Source organism: Oncorhynchus masou, chromosome 33, assembly GCF_036934945.1.
Source record: "Oncorhynchus masou masou isolate Uvic2021 chromosome 33, UVic_Omas_1.1, whole genome shotgun sequence".
NCBI lineage: Eukaryota > Metazoa > Chordata > Actinopteri > Salmoniformes > Salmonidae > Oncorhynchus > Oncorhynchus masou.
Genome location: NC_088244.1, coordinates 36,240,707 through 36,266,147, shown reverse-complemented (window position 1 = coordinate 36,266,147; position 25,441 = coordinate 36,240,707). Strand labels below are relative to the sequence as shown.

Below are 25,441 nucleotides of genomic sequence, written 5' to 3'. Positions count from 1 at the left end.
ACCCTCCCTCTGTACAAAATGTCCTGCAGAAAGCATATAACCTCAGACACAAAGCATTGGAAAGGAATGATCTATTTTTGGTCACACCGCTTCTCAAAAACGCACCAACTTTTTCCATAGGTGAGCTTGGCAAAGTAACCCTAGCACTCTGAAAAGTCTACATGACAGAGAGATAGGCCTGTCGCATCCGCCTATCCAGAGCTTGCCGTATCATTGTGGGGCTACCAAGATGAGGGATGAGCATTCATCCCTCACTCTGGCTACAGTGGGGAGTGTGAGGCTGAGGGGAGGAAAAGCCTAAAGCAATACCCTCAGGCAAGGGTGTGCCAGTGCATCCACCCCCAGAGGTGTGTCTCCTGCTAGCGCGAAGGACAACGGGAAGTGCATGTTTTCTTTGCAATGTGAAGAGATCTATTTTATTTATTTAAAAAATTTTGGGGGGAGGGTGGATCAGCTATATAGACATACATACTTTTTTAAAGAATATACCTTTATTATTATTCCCCACAAACCCTTCCGCCAATCCCCAATTGGAGTAAACTAATAAACACTTCTGCTTCTACCTTCAATCCATACATCTTATACACACTCTACAGACAGTCTACTTTACAATAGTTCTCTCTTGTTTGTTCTTAGTCCTTCCTCTATTTCTGATGTCCATCCAGTTTGATTTCTATTTGTAACTATGCTATTTCACAAAAGCTCCAAACCTATATACATTCTACAGATCCCTTATGCCCTACATTGTTTATCTTGTTATTAGTCCCACCCTTCAGCTCTACTCAACCCCTCCCATCTGTCTCTCAACATCATCCATTTCGGATTTCTACTTGCCATATATTTTTCAACTGTGCTGTGATGCTTCACAAAATAATTGAACCTTCCTATTCTCATATCTTCTGCAGATTGTAAATTAAAAATATATTTTTTTGCTAAAACAATTATTATATTATTGATTGATTGACTATGGCTTTTCAAATCACCCAGTATTGCTATCTGTAGTGTTAGTTCTAGGCAAATGTTGCAATACTTCAGCCATTCCTGGACCTGTGTGACAGTAGGTGTGCTTTGCTCCGCAGAATAAGCGCAGGGAGAGAGTGCCACCCTGGCGGTTAATGTATGCCACCACAGTCGTATTGTATGTTTTAGTCAAGGCATGATAATTCCAAAGGGAGGGTCGAACGTGTCTCAGAGTAGGAAACACTGTCAGCAATTCAAGGTAGTTTATATGAGAAATTCAGCATTGTGGGATCCACAGTCCGTTTATTGCATTCCCCTCTTGAACAGGCCCCAGCCCGTAAGTAACGCGTCACCACTATCCCTGTTGCCACTACCCCTAGGGGAGTGCCCAAAACAAAGACCAAGGGTCTCTTCCAGTGACAGAGAGCTGAAAGACAAGCAGAGGTCACCTCTATCTGACGGGTTGAGGTGATGCTGTGTACACAGATGCTGGGCAGCACTGGAAGTCTCTCATCCTCAGTAGGCCAAGGGGTACTACTGAGATGGAGGACACCATAAACCCCAGCACTCAAACGCACGTACTGAATGTGACCCCTTTGTGTAATAAAGAGGAGCCATCCTGCTCTAGTATGCGTGTCAAGTCGCCAGTAGCTACTGAAAGCGGGTGGACTCAACCCCTTCATAACCGTGGACCAGATCCAGGGCTGGACTGCACATGAGCGACAGTTCCCAGCTCTGGTGGTGAGTAGCCCACAGGTCGACAGACTCTCGCTCACTAGTGGTGCCGCAGCACCCTCTGTATTCTGTATTTTTGCTCTGTGTCCTTGGCAATACGCTTGAATACAACAGAGGTGTACGCCAGGTAGCCATGATTCCCGAGTATACAGGGCAGCCAGAAGTTGAAGGGGTCAACCTCCTTCTTTCGAAGTTTGCACTTCTGACGCAATGGCGGCGACAGCTGGCCCAAACAGTTCATTTGGCTCGACAGGAGCGTCAAGGAAGTCTGCTTTCTCCTTGTCAGACAGGCTGGACTAGTTGAGCCACAAGGTTCTCTCCCCTAACACCGCAAGGCTCATGGCACGGCCAAAGCCTTAAATGGCACCACTGGAAGCTCTGAGGTTGAGATCTGTGATGACACAGATCTCATCCCAAATGTCTGGGTTAGGCTTGCCGACAAGTAGGAGATTGTGAATCTCTAGCATTAAATCAGCCTGGTAAGCCAGCAGTAGGGATGTAACATTCAACAGCCGTACAGAACGTGCAGCAGAAACGTTGACTGTTGTTGGCTGTACCTTGAAAAGCAAACCATAAAAATCTCATGTGTGCTTTTAGGTGACTTTTTGTGACTTTTTGGGAGAAGGACGCGGAGAAGTGGTCCGTCTTATCAGGGCGAGAATTGCTTGTCGGTGACAAGGTACTAGAGTTGAGGTGGCTGGCCAGTGACTGCTCGACCAACGTTGGCTTGCCGTGGCCCAGCTCCTCCATGTCTTTGACATTCATGCTGTCAAAAAGTCCGGTTTGGATCTTGCCAGTCAAGGGTTTGTCCCAATTAGGTTTGTCACAATCTGGAATAGCTGAGAGGAGTTGTTTGCCTGGGAGGGTGCAAGAGGGGAGTTACCTCCCATCATACCAGTCCCTCTCTGCACTGCCACCCCCATGGGTTCAGGTCACTCAACGCTGAGTCTGGCGGCTGCTCGTTTGCAGACATCGATAAGTGAATATATGTCATCTGCCACAGGTGCCCCGTTAAGGGCAGAAGAGGGTCTAGAGGTAATGGCTTGCGCCTCCTCGTCCTCTTCCTCCTCCGCTGCCTGGAGGGAGTCTTTCATGCCATCGTCGTCATTGAGGTCCCCTTCCCATTTGCCACCTGAGCTAATAGCCTAGCTAGTTAGCACAGTGCTAGCCAGAGAAGCTAGCACCATGTGGGTCTTGCGATGAACCAAAGTGTGGCTCTCGACTGATAAGCAGACGGTCAGTCTATTCAATGCGAAACGTCAGTGGGTTGACCTAAATGAGAGCGCTAGTAATTCCATCCTTCCACGTAGAATTTTTAGTTGTTGTAGAATAGCTATCCTTGCAGCTTAGCGAGCCAAGTCTCACGAAAGCCACCACAGGAGACGAAAGGAAAAAAGAGCGGAAAAGCTGATTAACCAAATCGAAAAGGTTCCTTTCTGTGAATTCACCCAACACAAAAGACGAAAGCTGAAAAACCTTTGCTCGTCGGCGTAGCCTTCCAGTTGAACAGGAAAACAGATCATGTCGTGCTGAGGAGAGCTAAAGTAGAACTTTTCTGTGAGGAAGGGGGGTGAAAATGACCAGAGGGCAAGCGACTCAACAGACTTGTGAGATTGGTTCTTCGAGCTACTTAGAGATTCTGTGAATCCCACTGTAAGATGTTAAAATGAATAATTGAGAAGCCTGGCTGCCCAAAATGACTAGTTTGTTGGTTGGCGTCCAAGTTATTTGTCCTGGTTTTTGTTCTAACCATCCTGTTTCTATATATTCCCTATATATTACAGGACAAATCATAGTTTACACAGATTGTCATTCACAGGCCTGAACAAAAATATTTCCATCCATGTTGCTGCTCAGACCGTGCCAGATGAGACAGACAGTGTTGCCTTCCTACCTTCCTAGCTAATAAACCTGCCACTGTGGCTATCAAGGTGGGTGGGCGGGTGCTTCCCCGTAGGCGACAGGAGTTTCCTAGCAGACAGACTAGGACTGCGTCCCAAATGGCAACCTATTTCCTATGTAAATGGGCTACTTTTGACAGGGGCCCGTAGTAGTGCACTAACTAGGGAATAGGGTGCCATTTGGGACCAAACCTGGGAGAGAGTGCAGTTCCCCACCCTACTGACGTCACCAGGTGACCTCCTGGTCAGGACACTGTCCTTATCAGAATGTTTAGCTGTTCCGGAGTGTCTGTGACAGGCCTATGTGATTTTCACACATTGAACTGGAATGCCTGGAATCTAGGTGTCATTTCCTTCAACAGCAAAACATCTTGGCTGCCGGAGACTATCCCTCCGTGTTGGAGAGTTGGAGAGCTCTCTGTGTCTACATAGCTGAACTGTCTAAGCACATCTGGACCACAGCTGGGATTAAAGATTGACAAAATGTGGCTTTATTAAACTTGTTTTGATACTGTATCATTACTTGTTTTGTTTTCCCTCTTCTTAGTTAATTGTCAGTTACCAGAAAAGGATTTATTTGGGTTTTCTGACAGTACTGTGCCAATTTCAGACAATGTACAGACAATATAGCATGATGTAACAAATATGCAACTGTAGCGTTTCCTATAGATTTCAAGAGGTCAGCAAGCAATCTTCAGGCAGGAACACATGTCCAGGGCCACACTTGTAGTACAGTAAACCCCGAACTTAAAATAGTATTTCTCTCCAGCTGGTGTGCATTACTTTATGCTAATGTTAGAGCACTTTCTGGCCTGCCAAACTTTGCACCTGCAACCTCCTTATCCTCCTCCTTGCAAGATTCCTAACCAGGCTGTTCAAATCCATGTGTAGACTGAGACCTCCACCTTTCCTGCTGATGCTCTGTTTGGTGCACCTTTTAGCTCGGTGGAAAGACATAAAGAGAGGCTTCATGCATTGCAGTAATCATGTATACTACAAACTCTTGGTCGACAGTGATTTAGGCATAGCCATTTGGTAACATTTCAGAGCTTAAACCGTAAAGAAAGAACACATTGTTTCAATGTTGAAGTTGGATGAATTTACAGTAAAACTTGGGAGGGAAACACATCTTTCACATCGTTCATTGGGCTTTTATTCTTCCAGACTGAGGGAGGAATGTGGAAGAGCTAAGGCTTATTTTCACTGAATCAGGAATAATCGGCCTGTGAGTTTCTCTTTAGTTTAGAAGTTGGCAGTAAGAGCGCGATGTCGGGCATCACCTCTGCCATGAGCTTCACTGGAATAATGAGTCAATGTACAGTACCAGTCAAAAGTTTGGACACAGCTACTCATTCAATGGTTTTTCTTTATTTTTTACTATTTTCTACGTTGTAGCATAATAGTGAAGACATCAAAACGATGAAATAACATATATGGAATCATGTAGTAACCAAAAATGGTTTAATAAATCTAAATCTATTTTATATTTTATATTATTCAGAGTACCACCCTTCGCCTTGATGACAGCTTTGCACACGCTTAGCATTCTCTAACGTGAAGCTGGACCACTTTTGCTATTTCTGAACTCATATTACCTCACACACACACACACACACACACACACACACACACACACACACACACACACACACGCACACGCACACGCACACGCACACGCACACAAACACACACACACACACACACACACACACACACACACACACACACACACAAACACACGCACACGCACACGCACACGCACACAAACGCACACGCACACGCACACGCACACGCACACGCACACGCACACAAACACACACACACACACACACACACACACACACACACACACACACACACACACACACACACACGCACACGCACACGCACACGCACATGCACACAAACACACACACACACACACACACACACACACACACACACACACACACACACACACACACACACACACACACACACACACACACACACACACACACACACACACACACACACACACACACACACACAGAGAGGCAATGTGTCTTCCGAATCTTGAAGATACAAGCATATCTGCCAGTCTTGTAAGCTTAAACATGGCGCTGCTCGGAAGCCTGAGGCTGTTGTTTCAGAGATGCACCTGTGCCAAAACCTTAGACACCAACTTCAGAGTGCACTTGGCACTGTGTGTGTGTGTGTGTGTGTGTGTGTGTGTGTGTGTGTGTGTGTGTGTGTGTGTGTGTGTGTGTGTGTGTGTGTGTGTGTGTGTGTGTGTGTGTGTGTGTGTGTGTGTGTGTGTGTGTGTGTTTGTGTGCGTGTGTGTCAGATACTGCCCTGGGGGAGAGGTGAGATGTATTATTTGTGACTGTTGCTGGCCACAGCTTATTGACTTTCATTCACATTCAGATCCCTCAGAGCACACCAATTAAGTGCCACCCAAACCCACTAACCATAAAGCTGGCAGACCTCAACTCGCTCGGTTAGCTGATGAGAGAAATATGAGAGGTGAGAACATTTGATTTACGGTGGAATAAATGGATGCAATTATGGCTTCCGCAACTCTATTTTTTGTCTACTTTGTATGTCTACTTTGTATGTTACAGTGTTTTTATGTTTGACCATTATTGAATATTCAATGCCGTTTTTAGATATTTACTGAACGTTGGATGAACCTTTTCCTTGAACATATGTTGGCCATTCTAGCTCCATAGTGGCAGATTTGGAACAGTAGGCTCGATTCGCTTATATTTCTCAACACTTTGATCAACGCTTTCTTTTCTACATTGATAGGAGCCATAATATTTTCATAGCATTGCCCTACAGTCCATGTGTGATTGAATCAACATTTAATCAAATAGGGCTCCTGTATACCATTACGTAGCAAAACAATATCACTCTTAAACTGAATGGGGTCATTGTATTGAGCCCTGAGGGACTCAGTCACAGTAATACTTTATTATCCTTTAGCTTTCCAACCAAACCCTGTGGGTTTTGGAAAGATTGATTGATTGTAGGGCTTACTTGGCTTTCACAATCCTTTGGTATTTATAGATTTTACTTAAGTATATCATTGATGATTTGATGCTCACGATGGCATTGTTTTGCTCCTTTGATTGTATTTTTTTTAAAGCAAGTATTTTTTGTCATCACTTTAATTCATCCTTTTATTACCGCATACATTAAGACAAATAATGACATTTCCAATCAACACTTAAACTTGAACATTGTAATATCTTTGCTACACCTGTGTGTTTGAACAAGCATTGTTTGAAATATACATACTTTATTACAAAACAAAACAATATTCAGGGTTGGGTAGGTTACTTTCTGAATGTAGTCCGTTACAGTTACTAGCTACCTGCTGTCCAAAATTGGTATCAATAACATAACTTTTGGATTTACCCAAACTCAGTAATGTAATACGATTAGGTAATTGGACTACTTTACATGTAAACAGTTACTCCCCAACCCTGACACTATTGCCACAAGTTGAATACTGTAGACCCTTTGTTTTCTGCCCCTGAAGCAAGGTCTCCTCCAAATGTCTAATGTGTGCTGTGTGTTACAGCAGGGCTTTTGCCTTGCCTATATGCTTGGGGCATTCCAAATCCTGTATTTCTTGGACAGTATGAAAAGTAAATAAAAAATGTAGGGAGAACAAAGTTTAGAGCAAACTGGCGATCAGTTCACGTCTGGTCTGCTTTAACTGGCTAACCACCTGGCTCCCACCTGTATTGGACATGCATACTTTCATCTGTCTCATTCTATTTTTAAACCATCTCTTTTCCTTTCTTTTCATTCCCTCGTCCCTTCTTTCTCCATGTGAACTGTTATCATGAATTCTCATGATTGAGAATGGACCAAGGAATGAATCCTGAATAGTCATGCCCAAGTAGTACTCAATATATTATCAGATCTATTTCTTTACCAAAAATATTTCAATGGTATACAGTGTTGTGGAAGCTACTCTGAAATCATAGTTGACCAAAGTACCAATTACTTCACACTGGAAGAAGCTTCACTAAAGCTACCCTTAAGAAAAAGATAGTTTATTTAACTGAAGTTACTTTGGAAAAGTAGTTACATCCAAGCTACTTCGTAAAAAATTATCATATCTAAATCTGAAATGTCATAGATAGATCACTCTGGTATCAGATGTTAACAGAATGTGTATTAAACACAAATTGTATTTAATTTATGCAAAAAAATAAGTGTGTAGTTCCAGTAATTAGCTACACTGCTACATGGCAAAAAATAAATTAACTACTGAAAATACCAATATTTGAATTTAGTTCAACTACCACCAAGCTACTGGAAAACGTAGTTGAATAACTACATGTAGTTCACTACTCCCCAACGCTAATGGTAAGTAATGGTAGACCTATTTCATTGATAAAAGAAGCAAATAATCTAGACTTTTACAGAAATCATTTTCACCCGCCCCAAGTATTCTCTCCAGTCATAATAACAGCCTCTAATTTAGGCTAGATGTTAGTGTTTTCTGCTTCTTTGCTGTGGTTGCTGGGCAATTCTACTTAGTATGTGTCCTCATGTGCTTCCCGAAATGCACCCTATTCCCTATATAGTACTCTACTTTTAGCCAGAGCCCCATGGGCCCTGGTCAAAAGTAGTGCACTCTATAGTGAATTAGGGTGTCATTTCAGAAGAACATGTTGTGTCCTCATGGTCTCTGAGGATGGAACTCTCGGACAGTGTTTACTTTCACTTTACTTTACTCTAGTGTTTCTGTTTTGAGATCCTCTCTTTCACAATGGGACTGGTCACAGCGACTCAAGTTCAGCCTCACATCAGACATGCTGCTGCAGCACCATGGCAACCAGAGGACGACGAGTTTGGAATTATAAGAGGCTCATTATTACAACTGCAGGTTGACTTAGAATATGTCATTGAATTCAGTTGCATCTGATGAGGTTTTGAAATGAGGAAATAACGAACAAACTCCCTGTTTCAATCGATAACAGCTAGAGGGGGAGAGAGATGGGAGGGAGGTAGGAGGAGAAAAGGTCTGGAAGTAGAAATGGGCAACAGGGAGTAGGAATGTGAAGCATTTCTGCTCCTGCTCCAGTGACTGTTTACACGGCGGTCAGCCTGTGACATCACAGCAGAGACTCGATAAATGTCAGCCATGCAGAGGAATGAGCAGTCAGGAAACAGCAAGCAGCACTGGTAGCTAGCTAGCACCACTACCATCACACTTAAGAGGTTAGACAGACGGGCAAACAGAGCAGTTCAATCAACCTACAGACGTTCCAATGGAAATTTCAAGACAACTCGGTGACAATGTGATAGCCTTGGCTTTGCTGCTCTGTATGGGTTCACTGCAGGTGAGGCCAAACGACTATTCTGCTCTTCTATTTGTGTGTACCTGGAGGTGAACTGTACCTGTAGCTTACACCTGTTGCTCAGGATGTGAACTGTCTGTGGAAATCAACGAAACTGCATTCCATTGATCGATTCCATTGATTTCACGGAAAGATCTATCAGAAGCTTTCAGGTGGCTGTGGTTGAAGATTGTTTTGATAGAACTGATTTTGTTTTTATGTTATTGCTGTTGTTTTTTATTTGTAACTTACTCTATGGTCAATTTACCATATTTGTAACTTACTGCATAGCCAATATGTAATATATGTACAAGTAGCTAGCTATTCATGGCATGATATAACAGTATTGTACACTGCTAAGTACTCTTTGTGTTATTTTGTGTTTTGTCATTTAGAAATGGGCTTTTTTTACATTTATTTTTTTACACTTTAAACAGATTATCATGAATATTAATGATACATGTTTAGAAATTTTGATGAATGATGAATATTGTGAATGTTTGATGTTGCATTGCATAGTTGTGGTAGAGAAGACAAATTATGTTTTTGAGTCCATGGGGGCATGACATTGCTCCACCAGTGAATAATTGAGGCCAGTATGTCCATAGGCTGCCTGCTGTGGCTTGGCTCCATTAACTGTATGTAATTGAAGACAGGACTATTTTGACCAGACAGTGTTGGACATAGTGTTCCCCAAACAAAGTACTTCTACCAAATATTAATGTGCTTACAATTGGTCAAGGAAAGGCTGTTTTATTTCAGAACATAACGGCAGCATTTTTCAACTATGGTGATGAGGATGATTATGATGACGACGACAATAATGGTCGTAATGATGAAAACCATGATGACAATGACAACAACCAATTGACCTCCTACTCCTCTTGCTCTAACCTCAGCCTGCTTTAACCTCTAACCTCTGCTCCCTGTGTTACTCTAGGTGTGGTGTCAGCTGTGCCCGGGACCATGCCAGTGCCCCAACCCCGTGCCCCAGTGCCCAGCAGAAGTCCCTCTGGTCCTGGATGGCTGCCAGTGCTGCCAGGTGTGTGCCCGGCAGCAGGGCGAGGCTTGCAGCGACCTGTATGTGTGTGACAGCCAGAGAGGACTGCAGTGTGACTACAGCGCCAGCTTCCCCGGCGACCCTGGAGAGTGTGTCAGTGAGTGCCAGCCTTTTCCTCCTGTTTTTTTAGGATTTATTACTGACAGTAATGTAAACAGAATGGGGGGGGGGGTTAGATGAGGAGGATAAACAGTGGGAAGGGTGGACACAGGGATTGAATCCTGCCTGGTCTCCAGGGTCATAACACATGTGCTTGTGCCGGAAGTGTTGCCACTGGACCACAGGCTCTGCACAGTGATCACCCTTTTCTAAACAACCAGGCTAGCAGACAAAAAAATACAGAAAGGGATGGCACATGGAGCTGAAGTCTATGTCTGACTGTTTGTATAAGAGGGACAAGCAGACAATCTGTTGAGGGCATATACTGATCCAGCCAGCCGCAGAGCGCAGGGGCTTGAGTTTGACTGTACTACATCTGAACCTCTATTTTCAGTGGTGGTGTTGGCACATTTCCTCTGATGACTGCCCATCGAGAATGATACATTGCCGAGACAACACACACGGATTGGAAAACAGACTCCTCAGTCTCCTCAGGACTGGGGTGCATCCCAAATGGCACCCTATTCCCTGCATAGTGCACTACTTTTGACCAGAAGTAGTGCACTAAATAGGGGAAAGGGTTCCATTTGGGAACGCATGGTTTCCCATAACATCACATAACAACCCAGAGGCTTGGCAGTAGACATTATCCTCTTGTGTCCTTACCTCACTCTTACACAAGCTCTGTCACTCACTCTCTCTCTCTCTCTCTCTCTCTCTCTCTCTCTCTCTCTCTCTGTCTTTCTGTGAGTAATTGTATTTTTTTCCAGAGTCCAGAACAGAGCAGGGTCCATGGTGCAGGGTATGTGTATGGGTTAGGGTTAGGGTTAAGGATAGGGTGGGGCTGCCAGTCCAGGGTAAAGAGCCTCTAAGAGGGTCTCTCTGTCCTGTTCCCAGACCTGGGTTCAAATAATAGTTTAAATAATTTCAAATATCTGTGCTTGATTGAGTTTGCATGGTTTGATGAAGTGATCCAATAGTCCCAAAATGCAAACCCTACCCATCTGGCACTCCAGGCAGGCAAATAGTTTTTGAAACCAGGTCTGTTCTGTTTCCACCCTTCCAGGTCAGGAGGAGTTGGGCTGTGAGCTGAACGGGGTCTCCTATCAGGATGGCCAGGTGTTCCAGCCCTCCTGTGCCACTCAGTGCCGCTGCCTGGGGGGAGGGTTGACTTGCGTGCCCCTGTGCCCTGAGGACGTCAATCTTCCCAACCCAGACTGCCCACACCCCCAAAGGGTACAGCTGCCTGGGAGGTGCTGCAAGGAGTGGGTCTGTGAGAACATGGACAACACAGTCATTCAGGATGCCATCACAGGTAACTGAGACATCAGTCTAGTTTAACAGTCATATTCTAGCCTGGTTCCAGATATGTTTGTGCTGTATAGCCAACTCCATATGGTGGTTGGCATTAGCTACTATATGCAGATCTGGTACCAGGCTAGTAATCCTCTGTTCTGACACAGGTTTCCGCTATGTATTTCGATTGGACCATCTTGAGAGGGAACCAATAAAATGCCTGCCTGTGGATCCTAAACCATTATTTTTGGTGTTAGCTTGACATTCATGAAGAATATGGTGTTTTGTCCAGCTTAGATGTTAGCTAACTATACATAGCACTTTTACACACAATTGAATATAAGAATGACAAATGTTGTTCCGTCGATCAAGCTGTAGGGCAATATTTAGCTTCCCACGTTTACATGAGCTCTGCCACTGACGCTCATGAGGTCTTTTATTGAGGGATCTTTTGCATTTTATTGTGGTAAGTCTGGCCAAATGAAAAGGCACAACGTCCAAATATAACCCCCGCATTTCATTGGAAAAGTCTGGCCAGATGAAAATGCACATTATTGTCAAAATAACAAGCCCGGTTCCAACACCGAGCCTGTTTCCAAAGCTGCGTCCCAGATGGCCCCCTGTTCCATATGTAGTGCACTACTTTTGACCAAGTACTGAATTAAATAGGGAATATGGTTCCATTTTGGGACCAATGCCTAGTTTCATAACAAGACCCATGGCTAGGCGACGCAACAATTAAACACAATAAGCCTATAAGGAGTCTGAAATAGTCCCAAAAACGGGTTAGGAAAATAAAACCGCTAAGGAAAAAAAGAACATCTGGAATTTCTGACACTGTCACACAGTCAAGCTATGTCAATAGCAATGGAACATTTTGTTCAAAGTGTTCTTGAATTCAAAGCCTAGACGTTTTTTCTTTTCGTGCTGTGTTACAGAAACAATGCCAAAGAAACTGCTGATTATTATGACTCAGATCCGACCGGAGATGCAATCTTAGGGATTGATCTCCATCCAGATAGCACTGCTTTTCTGTGCTACGAAAAGACAGGAAGTTCCTGTACAAGTTTAGGCCAATTGAGTCATTAAGAAACATTATGACATCTGAGACACTCTGATAAAAACCTATCAACCAGGGAAGTCATGGCAGATGAGTTAGCTTGGCTCTGATTGAGTTGTTAACAGCTGGATCTCGTGACAAGTCACTCATTCCTCATTGTCCCATTAGTGTGTTTGCTCGAAGCACACTACTGTTATTCCCCGTACTTATTATTCTTATTTTAGACAGCTGAAGGAAGTACTCGAGTTTTCTTCAGGAAATTCACCATTCGGTCTCGTTTTTATCCTGGCCTCCTCTCTCCAGCCTCCAGTTTGTGGCCAGGCCTGTCGGGTCCCTCTAACTGTATAGACCAGAGTACAGAGTGGAGTGCATGTTCCCAAACCTGTGGCGCTGGGGTCTCCACGCGGGTCTCCAACAAGAACCCAGCCTGTCGACTCGAGATGCAGAGCCGTCTTTGTAAGGTCCGGCCCTGTCAGGCACTCCAGCCACACAGGAAGCCCATGGTGAGTTAATATCTTCCCAGACTCTCTGCCCCACGTCTTTACCCCCCTACCCTAACTCCACGTCTACCCCAACCTTAAGTGTAATTTGGGGTTAATAGGTTATGTTAACAGGAGCCATACGTAAGCCTCATGTATGTGTTAAAATGTGTGTTCCTGTCACCTAGACTCTACTATATTGGTGTAAAGTGCCCATTGCTCAGTCTGTGAAATGGTCATACTGGAAAATGCTTGAGGTGGAAAAAATATCTCTCACAGATATAAGAATGTGTACAGTAGATGTATTAGGGTAAATGTGTTTTTCTTCAATAAGTACATTTGAGTTCATTCCCAGTCTAATAATACATACATTAACCTCTATTCTCAGCAACCATGAGCTCATCTAGCAGCCTAACGTTGATGATCTGTTTTCCCAGTGGGCCCGGCATTGTGAGCCCAGCTACAGGTCAGTGGTGCCAGTGAGACTGGTGCACCAGGGCTGCTACAGCACACGGGTCTACCGGCCCCGGTACTGCGGCCAGTGCACCGACGCCCGCTGCTGTACCCCCTACCAGATCAGCACGGCCATGGTGGCCTTCCGTTGCCCCACCGGCAGGCGTCTTCACCGGGCAGTCATGATGATCCAGTCCTGTGTCTGTCACTACAACTGCCCCTACTCCGCTACAGGACCCTACGCAACTGCACCCTACTCAGGCTCCGCACGCTCTCACCGGAGCCCTGCCGTGTGGGGCTAGACTTGACGTTCGAGTCAATCCTCTGGGCCCCTATGCCTCTTTGAGAACCTGGAGCGTCCACCATGGCTCTCCACCTCCTATCCTACCCCTCTCCATGTACTGACACGCTCATACTGAGACCTGTCCAGACAGGACCTGCGAGCAACACCTTTGCTGTGTTCCAATGTCCATACAAGTGCACTCCTTCTAAGTGGTATACCCGTATGATTATTTGAACGGAGCCTCTGTCTATCATGGCTTGATCCAGCAGGTGTAGCCCACTTCATAGGGTAGATAGGGGAAGTGAAAAGATCTTCCAGGTGATAAACTATGACTGAGTTGAGGGAAGAAAGCCCTGATATGAATATGGACAAGCTCCGTCTGCACTAAGACCTCCCACTCTATTCCACTCTTATCACATCTCATAAGGTGACCTCATGGGGAAAAGAATAGGTCAGGAAACCCTAGTTAGCTACCCTGACCCCAGATATTAGCCTGGTTTCTCTCCACAACAGAGTCATTGTCAAGCCAAACATTAGGCATGGCAACTCCACGAGGAGCCTCTATCTAGCATATGTAAGTTAAATATTGTCACACAACAAATGCATTTATGACGATTTGACCAACTGTAGTCTTATGCTGTATCTAGAAGACCAGCTGACAGTCATTTGTTGTCTTTCTTGACTCATTTTAAGCCCCAGATTTTCTCCTGCCCACTTGACCTGACTTAGTTGAGTGGATAAGACTCAAGTGTTGTTACTTTGATTTGAGTGAATTTATTTTGCAGAGTGACACCAACCTTTGAGTTGATAGATACTGTATCTTGACATGCAAATGCCATCTGTTATGTCAGTTTGTTTGTTTGTTTATAAATGTGTCTATTTTGTGTTCTTAGTCAGATGAAATTGCACTTATTTTCAATGTTGTTGTAAATATAAACTATTCGAATGCTTTTTGAAATATTGTACAATTGTATCACTGATTTTATACTTGTTCAAACTGATGTTTGATGTCCAAACTGTTTTCCATTCACAATGCCTTTTTATGTAAAGCTTGAGCTCCTTTGTATATTGCATATTATTCATTAATGATATTACTACATTGAGATTCAATTGTTGTAATTTGTGATATAACTTTCCCTTAAAACTCCTTATGACTTATTAGTGATTTGGGTGCTGATATTTGATAGCTTTCAACATCCACAATATACGCCGTAGCTTCCCAAAGTCAGAAAGCCATGTACAGTATCTTCTTATTTGCAGTATCTAATGACTTCCATTGGACTCACAATATCAGTGCAAATATAGTTACAATGAGATATGAGTAAAAAAAAAAAAAAGCAATCTATGACTTTGGTGGCTGTAGTCTTTGACAATTTGCATGGTATAGAGGTCCTGGATGGCAGGGAGCTCGGCCCCAGTGATGTACTGGGTTGTATGCACTACCCTCTGTAGCGCCTTTTGGTCAGATGCCAAGCGGTGATGCAGCCAGTCAAGATGCTCTCAATGGTGCAGCTGTAGAACTCTTTGAGGATCTGAGGGCCCATGCCAAATATTTTCAGCCTCCTGAGGGGAAAGAGGCGTTGTCATGCCCTCTTCACAACTGTGTTGGTGTGTTGGACCATGATAGATCCTTAGTGATGTGGACACCGAGGAACTTGAAGCTCTCGACCCTCTCCACTACAGCCCTGTCGATGTGAATGGGGGCGGGCTCGGCCCTTCGTTTCCTGCAGTCCACGGTCAGCTCCTGTGTCTTGCTGACGAGGGAGAAGTTGTTGTCCTGGCAGCACACTGCCAGGTCTCTGACCTCACTATAGGCTGTCTTATCAGTGTGTGTGTGTGTGTGTGTGTGTGTGTGTGTGTGTGTGTGTGTGTGTGTGTGTGTGTGTGTGTGTGTGTGTAGACGTACATGGGTTTCCTGTGTGTAGTTGGGTGTGTCTGCTCTTCTGCATGCCTACCGAGAAACAGGAAAGCAACCCCTATTGATCTCATAATTCTAATGTATGAGTCAGTGATACAGTTTGTCACATAGACCACAAGGAAATGTCAAACAAGTTTAAATAGAAAACACTGACACGGAGCACTGAGAAGAACTGAGGAGTACTAGGAAACTGAGAATCTGACTTCATTCAACTTGACCTTTATTTATACAGGTTATACTCATCCAGATATAATATCTTTGGCAAGACCGACCTGTTTATAATCAAATATTTTGTTGAGGAAAGAAAATGAAGACAAACATTTCCTGTGGAATCATTAACATGGACTTTACTCACACGTTCTTACCTACAGTGTATATGTCCGTATTTATTGTCGGCCTTGTTGGTAACTGCTGGGGACTAAAATCCTTGTTTGCGAACTGGAAGAAATTCGGAAATATCAACATTTTTGTTCTGAACCTTGGAGTTGCAGATATTCTGTATTTGCTCACTCTTCCATTTCTGTTTGCGTACTACTCAGCAGGCAGTCACTGGGCCTTTGGACAACTCTTCTGCAAGATGACAAGATTCTGCTTCAATTTGAACTTGTATGGCAGTATTGGTTTCCTCACATGTATTAGTGTATACAGGTACCTGAGCATTGTCCACCCACTGAGAGTGATGGGCAGGATAACAAGGGGCCACTCTGTAGTCATCACAGCTGTAGTTTGGGGTTTAGTCTGCATTGAGATTATTCCTGATATGTTCTTTGACAAAACATTACTCAACTCTTCTTCAGGGATAGTCAAATGCGTTGACACCACCTTCAACTTCTCTACCAAGGAATACCTGGACTACAGTATTGCGTGGACAGTATCTGGATTTTTCATCCCTCTGCTCATCATATTGGGTTGCTATGGACACGTGGCTGTGGTCCTCTTTAACAACCCCAACATTGACCAAGTGATGAAGCAGAGATGCCTAAAACTGGTGATCATTGTGACTTTACTCTTCTCAGTTTGCTACATACCGTATCACATATTCAGAAATCTAAACCTGAAGACTAGGATTTTGAAAAGCAAAGGCACGTGTGAGGATTGGTTTGCTGGCATCTACATTGCTCACCAAGTCAGCCGATCACTCGTGTGTCTAAACAGTGCCATCAACCCATTGGTTTACATCCACAGCAATGAAAACCTGCTCGTACATATCACCAGGCTTTGGGAACGAGCTCGTCGGTCTGTGCCTCTGCTATTCAACCATCGCATCCAGACACAAACCCCACCGTTATGAACTCACATTGAAATAGCAGTGTAGCTTTGTTTGCTTTCTTGAGAGTCGTTCTGCTTTTCTTTCAGCAATTTCTAATGTGTTTATTACTGTGCATATTATTGTTTGAATAGGGAAGTTCAAAGGACAGTTCCCAGATTTCTATAGGTCTCTTGTGTGTTTGCTGTGTTTACTGAGCTGTACTATAAATATGCTGATATGGAAAGTACATTGTATTCCTTGCATGGTCATCTGCATGAATGTACATTCCTGGTTATTTATTGTATCTAAGAGATGTAAATATATTGTAAATATACAGTATATTCAACGGATAGATGTAAAGATGTTGTAAATGTATAATATTTGCCAGACAGTTGCAACTAAGCACACAGCAGGCTGTATTGGTTTATGATGCCTTGTATTAAGGATACGATAAGAGCCATGTGAAAACACAAAGTGCTGTGAATGCATTTGCAGAAGAACAGGAAACGTCAATTTCACAAAAGGTGTCAATCTGCTTTCAAGATGTGGTGATAACTCTACATGAGGATTTCCTGTATGGTGATCTGATGCATACCTGACCATAAGGTTTTAAAAAGTGGCTTGTGAAGTATTGACGTGAAAATGCAAAAGTTATCAAGAAGACTTTCGCCGTTTATTCCGCATCAATTGAACGTATTCGCATTTTATTAAAAACTAAAAAATTGTCACCATTTACACTGTATATTATAAAATTGATAACACGAGTGAAAATACACGGCAAATGCAGGATTGCATTATAATAACCCAATAAAACCTTGATTAAAAAAATGCATGTAATAAATATATATAACCTATATATTTGATATATTAGGAAGGTTCTCTACATAAAAGACCAGAGACAGACACACTTTGGAAATCCCATTATAACAACCTTCAGTTTTTTTGCAATTGCTTTCCCCATATCTAGCTACTGTATGCTTGGATTGTAAGCTGTGTAATAACTAAGTAAGTAGGCCATAAGTAACATAATCACTCCAACTTGGACTTTCTCCTCTTTCGTAATCCTCTTACCAAGCACATACAGGAAACCACAAGCAACACCAAAACAAGCAGAGCAGAGCCCAGCAGCAGTGCTAGAACATCCACATTATGATAGACATACCATGGCATCTTATAGGAATCTGTACGTAAGTGAGCTGCCCCCTTGTGTCGCATAACAAACTCCAGCCAGAAGATGGCGCTGTCCAAAGGTTCTATAGGCCGGTCGTGGTGCAACCGTGATAGTCTTCTCATATTCTCTCTGTAGGGCTTTTCTTCATCCAGAATGCCCATCAGAGTCTGTGTTAAGGATTCCACCTCTAACGTTGTAACCTCTATAACCTCCGCCACTCCTCTGGCCTTCATGCGCACCATATTATCAAACTGGTCAAAGATGAGAGGGATACCTAACAATGGGACTCCGTGATAGATGGCCTCGTAGATCCCGTTGGTGCCCCCGTGTGTGACGAACACTTTGGTTTTGGGGTGACCCAGGAGGTCGTTCTGAGGCAGCCATTTCACTAGCAGGGTGTTGTTGCCTAGGGACAAAGGCCTCTCTCCCAGGTGTCTCCACACCACCTTCTGGGGCAGCCGGGCGAAGGCTGAGGCTATGACCTCTGTTATCTCTGGACCCAGTCCACCCAACAGAGTCCCCAGTGACATCACCACCACCCCGTGTTCTCCAGAACTCTGGACAAACTCCTCTAAAGCTACAGGTAAAGGCTTGGAGGGTTTGCACTGGAACCCACCAGTGTAGACCACGTTCGGCATGGTGGGTCTAGGGAACTCAAAGACGAAGTCCACCCTCATCAGCCACAGATCAGCTCCCTGGATAAGGGATATGACGTCCACCTCATCGGGGGCAAAGTAGCGGTCGCACACGGCCTGGTAAGGCGGGTTGGAGACGTAACGATACATGTAGTAGCTGAGACAGTGGTAGAATATGTTATTTATCCTCTGTGCAAAGTTCATCAGGTCAGAGTTGCGGGAGAATATTTGAGGGACGTAGGATAGTGGCGAGGGAGCGATGGCAAAGTGTCCCTCCCCGCTGAGGTGCCAGCGCACATTGAGAACCAGGGGGAGCTGGAGGTAGTGGGCCACCAGGACCCCGGCAGGGAACACTGGGTCAGTCAGGACCAGGTCATACTCAGCCTCTTTCAGATCTGTCATCAGAGTCTGGTTCTCAAACATGGTGACGACCAGCTCGGCCACCATCTCCTGGTTCTGCCTCAGCATGCTGAACAGATTAGATCATTCAAAGTAAACAGACAAAAACACAATTTAAACATCAGGCATGTATCAGCTGGTGCAAAACTAGCTTGTGCAAAAAGTCAAATTGGCATCAATTCCATTGCTTTGGGGAGGAATGAGGTTTTTGCTCTGTTAGTCCTGCCTTTGGGCTATATTTGTACCTGAAGAGGTTCCCACAGAACTGCAGGAAGGCCCAAGGTGAGCCCTTGCCCCACTGGATCTCCAGCGACCTCTTCAGGAAGTGGGCCATGAACTCCTGACTCTCGATGTTCTGGGGCTGAGCCTGGGGCACAGTGATGGAGGTGTAGTGGGGGGAGTGTTCAGCCACGTACCAGCTGGTGGAGGTGCGCAGAACGGTCACCTGTGAGGGAAAGACAGTACACTCAGCTCTTGGTTCGGTACATTCCTCTGCATTTTTATTTTTATTTGAACAACATTTCAAAGGTTTCTCAACGATGGCAAAACATAAATCCTAATATTAATGTTAATTCAACTGTATTTTTTTATGGACAGTCGTGATAAATTGTATTGCAGTACATTTAAAAAAAAGTCCAATGTACATATTGTTTTGTTCTCATATCATGAGATTGTCTCATGCTTAATGACCTGGTGACCCTGGGTGTGAAGTGCCTCCACCAGTATCCTCATGTTGAGCCAGTGGCTGCCGTCGACAGGGTAGACCAGGACCCTTCCAGCCTCACTGGTGTGCTGCAGGGAGGACAGGAGCAGAAGGACAGGCACCAAGGCCACACAGGACCCCATCACTGTGGAGAGAGACAGTGGGGTAAGTAGACTGACATACACTGTAAATACACTAAAATACTGTACATTGTAAAGACACTGAAATACACTTAACTGGGACACAACAGTAAAAATGAGTAAATTGACATCCATAAACTAAGAATATACTTTAAACACCATAGTTCTTTTTCACATTTTGCTTATAAGGGTCAGTGAGTCTTAGATCAGGGCATGCTCTGGCATAAGCGACATACACTGTTTTTTTAATCAAAAAATATATACATATTAAGAATTCAGTCGGAGTCTCAACTTACTGTTGAGTGTTAGAGTCGTAGAATACACAAGCTGCAATTTCGAAATTTGGTAGCGCGTCAGCAGTTTTTCTCTTGTAATGTCTTGCCCATGTCAGCTCACACTTTTTAAATTGGTAAGTTAGTCTTGCTAGCTAAGTACACCTTGCACTATTCTTGGCAGAATTACTGATCAGGCACGCAGTGCATGTTCCCAGGGGCCCTGACCTTGATTTTGTTAGTCACTCTGACTCAGATATCTATGAACAAGGAATAAGTCATGGCAAAATGTGTAGAATTGCTTAAAACTGCATATTTTTCTCCCCGCCTCAAGGAATAAATGAGTAGAATTGCATGAAAAATGTTCTAAAAACTGCTAAATTCTCTCCACCCCATGAAAAATGTTTTAGAATTGTAGAAAATTTGCTTTAAAACTGAAACGGTTTCTGCCTGTTGCATGGCACAATGAGTAGAATTGCATGAAATTAGTTTGAAACGTGCATCATTTTTCTCCACCTCATGGCAAAATGTGTAGAATTGCAGAAAATGTGCTTTAAAACTTCAATTTCATCTCTCTGACCTCAAGAGGGGGACCATTCAAATGTTTTACCCGTGAAGTGGGTGGCCCCCAGCAAAATTTTGCTCAGGGCCCCCAAAAAACTAAGACCAGCCCAGCCTCAGATCAAAGATTAAATGAATTTGATGTGACACAGTTGTTCTGCCAAGAAGAGTTTTGTAGTCCTCAGTAAGTATTGTGTAAAGTACACCCCACTCTATTCCTTACCAGTCATTCAGCAGCAGATAGGAGCATGACCTCTTTATGCTGCAGGATGTGTCCTTATTCCAAACTATATCTAATGACGCACAGTATTACTGTACAGGACACTATGATTAAGTTTCAACACAAACCACCTGATTTAGAGAGAGATGTGCAGGATCAGATACAAGCAACATTTTAGTAAAATGATTGACATTTTAAACAAATGATTGGCTCTAATACATTTCAAAATGTAATGTAATGTACAAAGAACTTTGATCTCGCCTCCCGAGAGGCGCATCGGTCTACGGCACTGCATCGCAGTGCTAAAGGTGTCACTACAGGCCCAGCGTCGTCAGGATTAGGGGAGGGTTCGGCCGGTTGGGCACATGCACGCTGACTTGTGTCGCCAGTTGTACGGTGTGTCCTCCCTCCAACACATTGGTGTGGCCTCCGGGTTAAGCGAGCAGTGTCAGGAAGCAGTGCCGCTTGGCAGGGTCATGTTTCGGATGACGCATTGCTCCACACAGGAGTTACAGTGGTGGGACAAGACTGTAACTACCGATTGGATATCACAAAAAAAGATCTCGCTAAAATATTACATGACCCAAACTACATGGTCAACGGGACTTACCATCAGTCATTCAAGTATTTGGATGAATATTATTTGGCCTTGGAAATAATGGAATTCCAACGGAAACGATCATTTACAAATACAGAACAGCAAAGTAAATCCTTACCTCTAAAATCCATCTTTTTGCTTCTTCTCCACCATACAGCTATCCTGTCTGAGCCTCACTCACAGTGAATGAGTAACTACACTGAAAGGGAATATGTAATCTATGAATTCCCCTAGGGATACTTTAACCATATCATTGCACTTCGTTCAGGCCAGTCAAGTCCGTCACTGATGAGGGTACTCCCAGTCAGTAGATCCGACAGTCAGAGAGCACATAGCAGCCCATCAGTTGTTCTCTCCCTTTCCCTTCTCCTCTGCCTTTCTTTCTGTCTTGTACTCTCGTTTCCTTTCTTGGATGGATGTTGTTTTGAAAAGGTTTCACTCTAATCTTCAGACTTCAACATTTCCAAACCCAGGGCCTCTTCTCAGTTTCTCTGTTGATATAAATTTCAGACCCCAGGAAGACTCGCGGTCGCCAAGGTGTCTGCTAATGGGGATCCAAACAAAGAATAAAGAATATCTTTCCATCGCCTCAAATCCTCGCCAAATGGAATTGAATCAAATCTAATGTCAATACTTGTGTGGTGGCCCAAGGGATCATTACAGTACAGTAACACATTGTGCAGCCAGCAAGTCATTACAACATAACACACCTAACTGTCTTATTGAGATTAGGGAGGCAAATTCCTGAGTGAGTACTGAGTGTGACTGGGATTAAAATCAAACAAATTATGTTTTGTTACATAACTGCATGTCTGATCAACAGAAAGTTCTTGGAAAACCAGAGGAGCTATGATGAGTTTTCCTGGCTACCATCCAAGGCTGTGTGGGAGGTGAGGATGTTGGTAGATGTGATGTTGACAAACGAAGACAGACATGTTTAGTGAAGAAAAAGGCCTGTTCTTAATCCAAAAGGCTAACATAACGCAAAGCCAATACTTTAAACTATTTACAATAGGAGCAGCATATTTGGGTCTTGGTTATAAAGCCAGGCACCATCTTAAAACAATTCCATATGTCAGCTAGCTGGGCTTGATTGAGTTTGCCTGGTGCAATGGAACCAAAAGAAGAGTCACGGAACTGTAAACCCCTCACACCGTCATGCCCTGACCTTAGAGAGCTTTTTAGGTCTCTATTTTAGTTTGGTCAGGGTGTGATTTGGGTGGACATTCTATGTTCTTTTTTCTGTGTTTTTCTATTTCTTTGTTTTGGCGGGTATGGTTCTCAATCAGAGACAGCTGTTTATTGTTGTCTCTGATTGGGAACCATACTTAAGTAGCTTTTTCCCCCACATGGTTTTTGTGGGTAGTTATTTTCTGTTTAGTGTTTTCTGCACCTGACAGGACTGTTTCGGTTATTCCCTTTGTTATTTTGTTATAGTGGTCAATTTAAATAAAAAGCATAAACACTTACCACGCTGCGCTTTGGTACGATTATTCCTCTTCAGACGACGACACCCGTTACACCCACCTGGCACTACAGGCAGGCTGAAGCAAACGTTAATAGTATTTAAAAGATCTCAAATATTATTTCAACTCAGGTCAGAATGATAAATGGAGCGACAGAGTTGAAAAGGTTAAAACCCCCTTGGTGACCTTTGCCCCTGTTATGAGCTCACTCCCCTGGCTGTGTGTATGTGACTGTATTTGTAGGTTGTGAACTGTGAACCCTAGGCTTGGAAAACATTAAAGGACAAGCCCAGTGCCACTATCATATGTCCATGTGTCGTAGAAAGAGGGAGGATGGGGGTGAAGGGGGAGAAAAGGCTTTGGCAGAGGGGTTTGGTTACATTGAGAAGAGCATCTGGCAGCAGCTCCATAGCCACCCGCTAGTCTTCTTCAGACCGTGCACTCTGCTCTTAGACACACTGAGAATATTGGCAGGGATGGAACTGCCCAATATGGAATACATGATGAGGCGCCGCTGTGACAGTGCAGGTGAGACCGATCATTGAAATAAAAGCTCTGAGATAGTATAGTAAAGTCCAACTTTACTCTGCTGGTTTAGTGCTTTCTATGCACATGTTATGATCACATGTTGTTCAGGGGATTGAGTCCAGCAGCACAGAAGTGCATGTGAGTAAAAATTGACTTGGTCCACCCTGTGATGCAGACAGTACAATATACAGGAGGACAACAGACAGGACAATGTGTTCTCTGGGTTTCAAGTTGAGCCGCCTGAATTGAAAAATAATGGACACACAGACCAAATGGGAAAGGACTTGGGAAGGTCTGTCCCTCTGGTAACTCTTATCTTCTTTTGTTTCCCCAAGGGTTGTTCCACCAATTCAGTGCTTTAGCATTCTGCCATTAATAGCACATGTTTAACTTCATAAAAAAACACGTTTTCCCATCTCAAGAGGTTAAATTTTTAAAAATTCAACCACGGGTTACTGTCATCATTGTAACCAATTGTCAACACAAACAAACCTATAAAATATGTTTAATTTTCACCTTTGAAACAACGTCAGAGCTTCAATGTTATATTCACTGCCAGAAAAAAACTGCCCTGCTTAGCTTTTATATTTGTCACTGACTACTATCAATGCACTATTGTGAGAATCATTATTGACAGATCTCTTAATAACTAAACATATTCACTGTTGCTATCGAAGTCATTCCAAAGTGTAGGTTTGTACCAGTATTAGGCTGTTTCGGTTTTCGTTACGTTTATTGTTTTGTTTAGTATTTTGATTCGTGTTTCTTCAGTTTATTAAACATGGATCGCAATCTACACGCCACATTTTGGTCCTTTGCAAATAGAAAACTGTAACAGAATCACCCACCACAACAGGACCAAGCGGCGTGACAACAGGCAACAGCGGCGCAATGAGGAATGGACATGGGAGGATGTTTTGGATGGCAAGGGTTGCTACACATGGGAGGAAATACTGGCTGGAAGAGATCGCCTCCCATGGGAACAGGTGGAGGCACTTAGGAGAGCAGAGGCAGCCGGAGAGAGGAGCCGGCGATATGAGGGACCACGGTTGGCAAGGAAGCCCGGGAGTCAGCCCCAAAAATTTCTTGGGGGGACGGCTCACAGGGAGTATGGTGACGCTAGGTAGGAGACCTACGCCAACTTCCTGTGCTTACCGGGGGGCTAGAGAGAGCGAATGCCATGAAGCTGGCTCTAAGAATCTGGTCCCCAGTGTGTCTCCTTGGGCCGGCTTACATGGCACCAGCCTTGCGCACGGTGTCCCCGGTTCGCCTGCATAGCCCAGTGCAGGCTATTCCACCTTGCCGCACTGGCAGAGCGTCCGGGAGTATTCAACCAGGTAAGGTTGGGCAGGCTCAGTGCTCAAGCGCTCCAGTGCGCCTGCACGGTCCGGTCTACCCAGTACCACCTCCACGCACCAGCCCTCCGGTGGCAGCTCCCCGCACCAGGCTTCCTGTACGTGTCCTCGGCCCAGTACCACCAGTGCCAGCACCACGCATCAGGCCTACAGTGCGCCTCGCCTCTCCAGCGCTGCCAGAGCCTTCCTCCTCTACAGCGTTTCTGATCCGCCAGTCTGCCAGACTCTTCCAGATCTGCCAGTCAGCCAGACTCTTCCAGATCCGCCAGTCTGCCAGGATCCACCAGTCAGCCAGACTCTTCCAGATCCGCCAGTCAGCCAGACTCTGCCAGAACTGCCAGCCAGCCAGGATCTGCCAGAGCCAACTACCTGCCTGAGCTTCCTCTCAGTGCCGAGCTTCCTCTCAGTGCCGAGCTTCCTCTCAGTGCCGAGCTTCCCCTCAGTGCCGAGCTGCCCCTCAGTCCCGAGCTGCCCCTCAGTCCCGAGCTGCCCCTCAGTCCAGTGGGGTCCTGGGTGAGGACTACTAGGCCATGGTCGGCGGCGAGGGTGGGCTATCTA

At 44.4% G+C, this 25,441-nt stretch overlaps 3 protein-coding genes across 4 annotated transcripts; 2 read left to right on the top strand and 1 right to left on the bottom strand.

The window, feature by feature from the left end:
- Nucleotides 1–8,384: 8,384 nt before the first annotated feature.
- On the top strand, nucleotides 8,385–14,826 carry LOC135528410 (CCN family member 5-like). Its single transcript, XM_064957471.1, has 5 exons — nucleotides 8,385–8,941; nucleotides 9,879–10,095; nucleotides 11,164–11,412; nucleotides 12,757–12,956; nucleotides 13,370–14,826. Exons 1-5 carry the CDS (start codon nucleotides 8,870–8,872, stop codon nucleotides 13,685–13,687), a joined length of 1,056 nt encoding a protein of 351 aa, XP_064813543.1. The 5' UTR covers nucleotides 8,385–8,869; the 3' UTR covers nucleotides 13,688–14,826.
- A 349-nt stretch (nucleotides 14,827–15,175) lies between these two features.
- Nucleotides 15,176–16,877, top strand: LOC135528411 (P2Y purinoceptor 1-like). The gene has a single exon (XM_064957472.1). The coding sequence runs from the start codon at nucleotides 15,894–15,896 to the stop codon at nucleotides 16,875–16,877; it is 984 nt and encodes a 327-aa protein (XP_064813544.1). The 5' UTR covers nucleotides 15,176–15,893.
- A 609-nt stretch (nucleotides 16,878–17,486) lies between these two features.
- LOC135528409 (UDP-glucuronosyltransferase 2A2-like) lies at nucleotides 17,487–22,127 on the bottom strand. Of its 2 annotated transcripts, XM_064957470.1 has the most exons (5): nucleotides 21,653–22,127; nucleotides 20,940–21,067; nucleotides 19,731–19,888; nucleotides 19,286–19,485; nucleotides 17,487–19,110 (listed from the first exon to the last, which is right to left on the bottom strand). In XM_064957470.1, exons 2-5 carry the CDS (start codon nucleotides 20,944–20,946, stop codon nucleotides 17,865–17,867), a joined length of 1,611 nt encoding a protein of 536 aa, XP_064813542.1. In that variant the 5' UTR covers nucleotides 20,947–21,067; nucleotides 21,653–22,127; the 3' UTR covers nucleotides 17,487–17,864. The 2 variants fall into 2 exon arrangements, with proteins under 2 accessions (XP_064813542.1, XP_064813541.1); XM_064957469.1 differs by lacking the exon at nucleotides 20,940–21,067.
- Nucleotides 22,128–25,441: the final 3,314 nt, after the last annotated feature.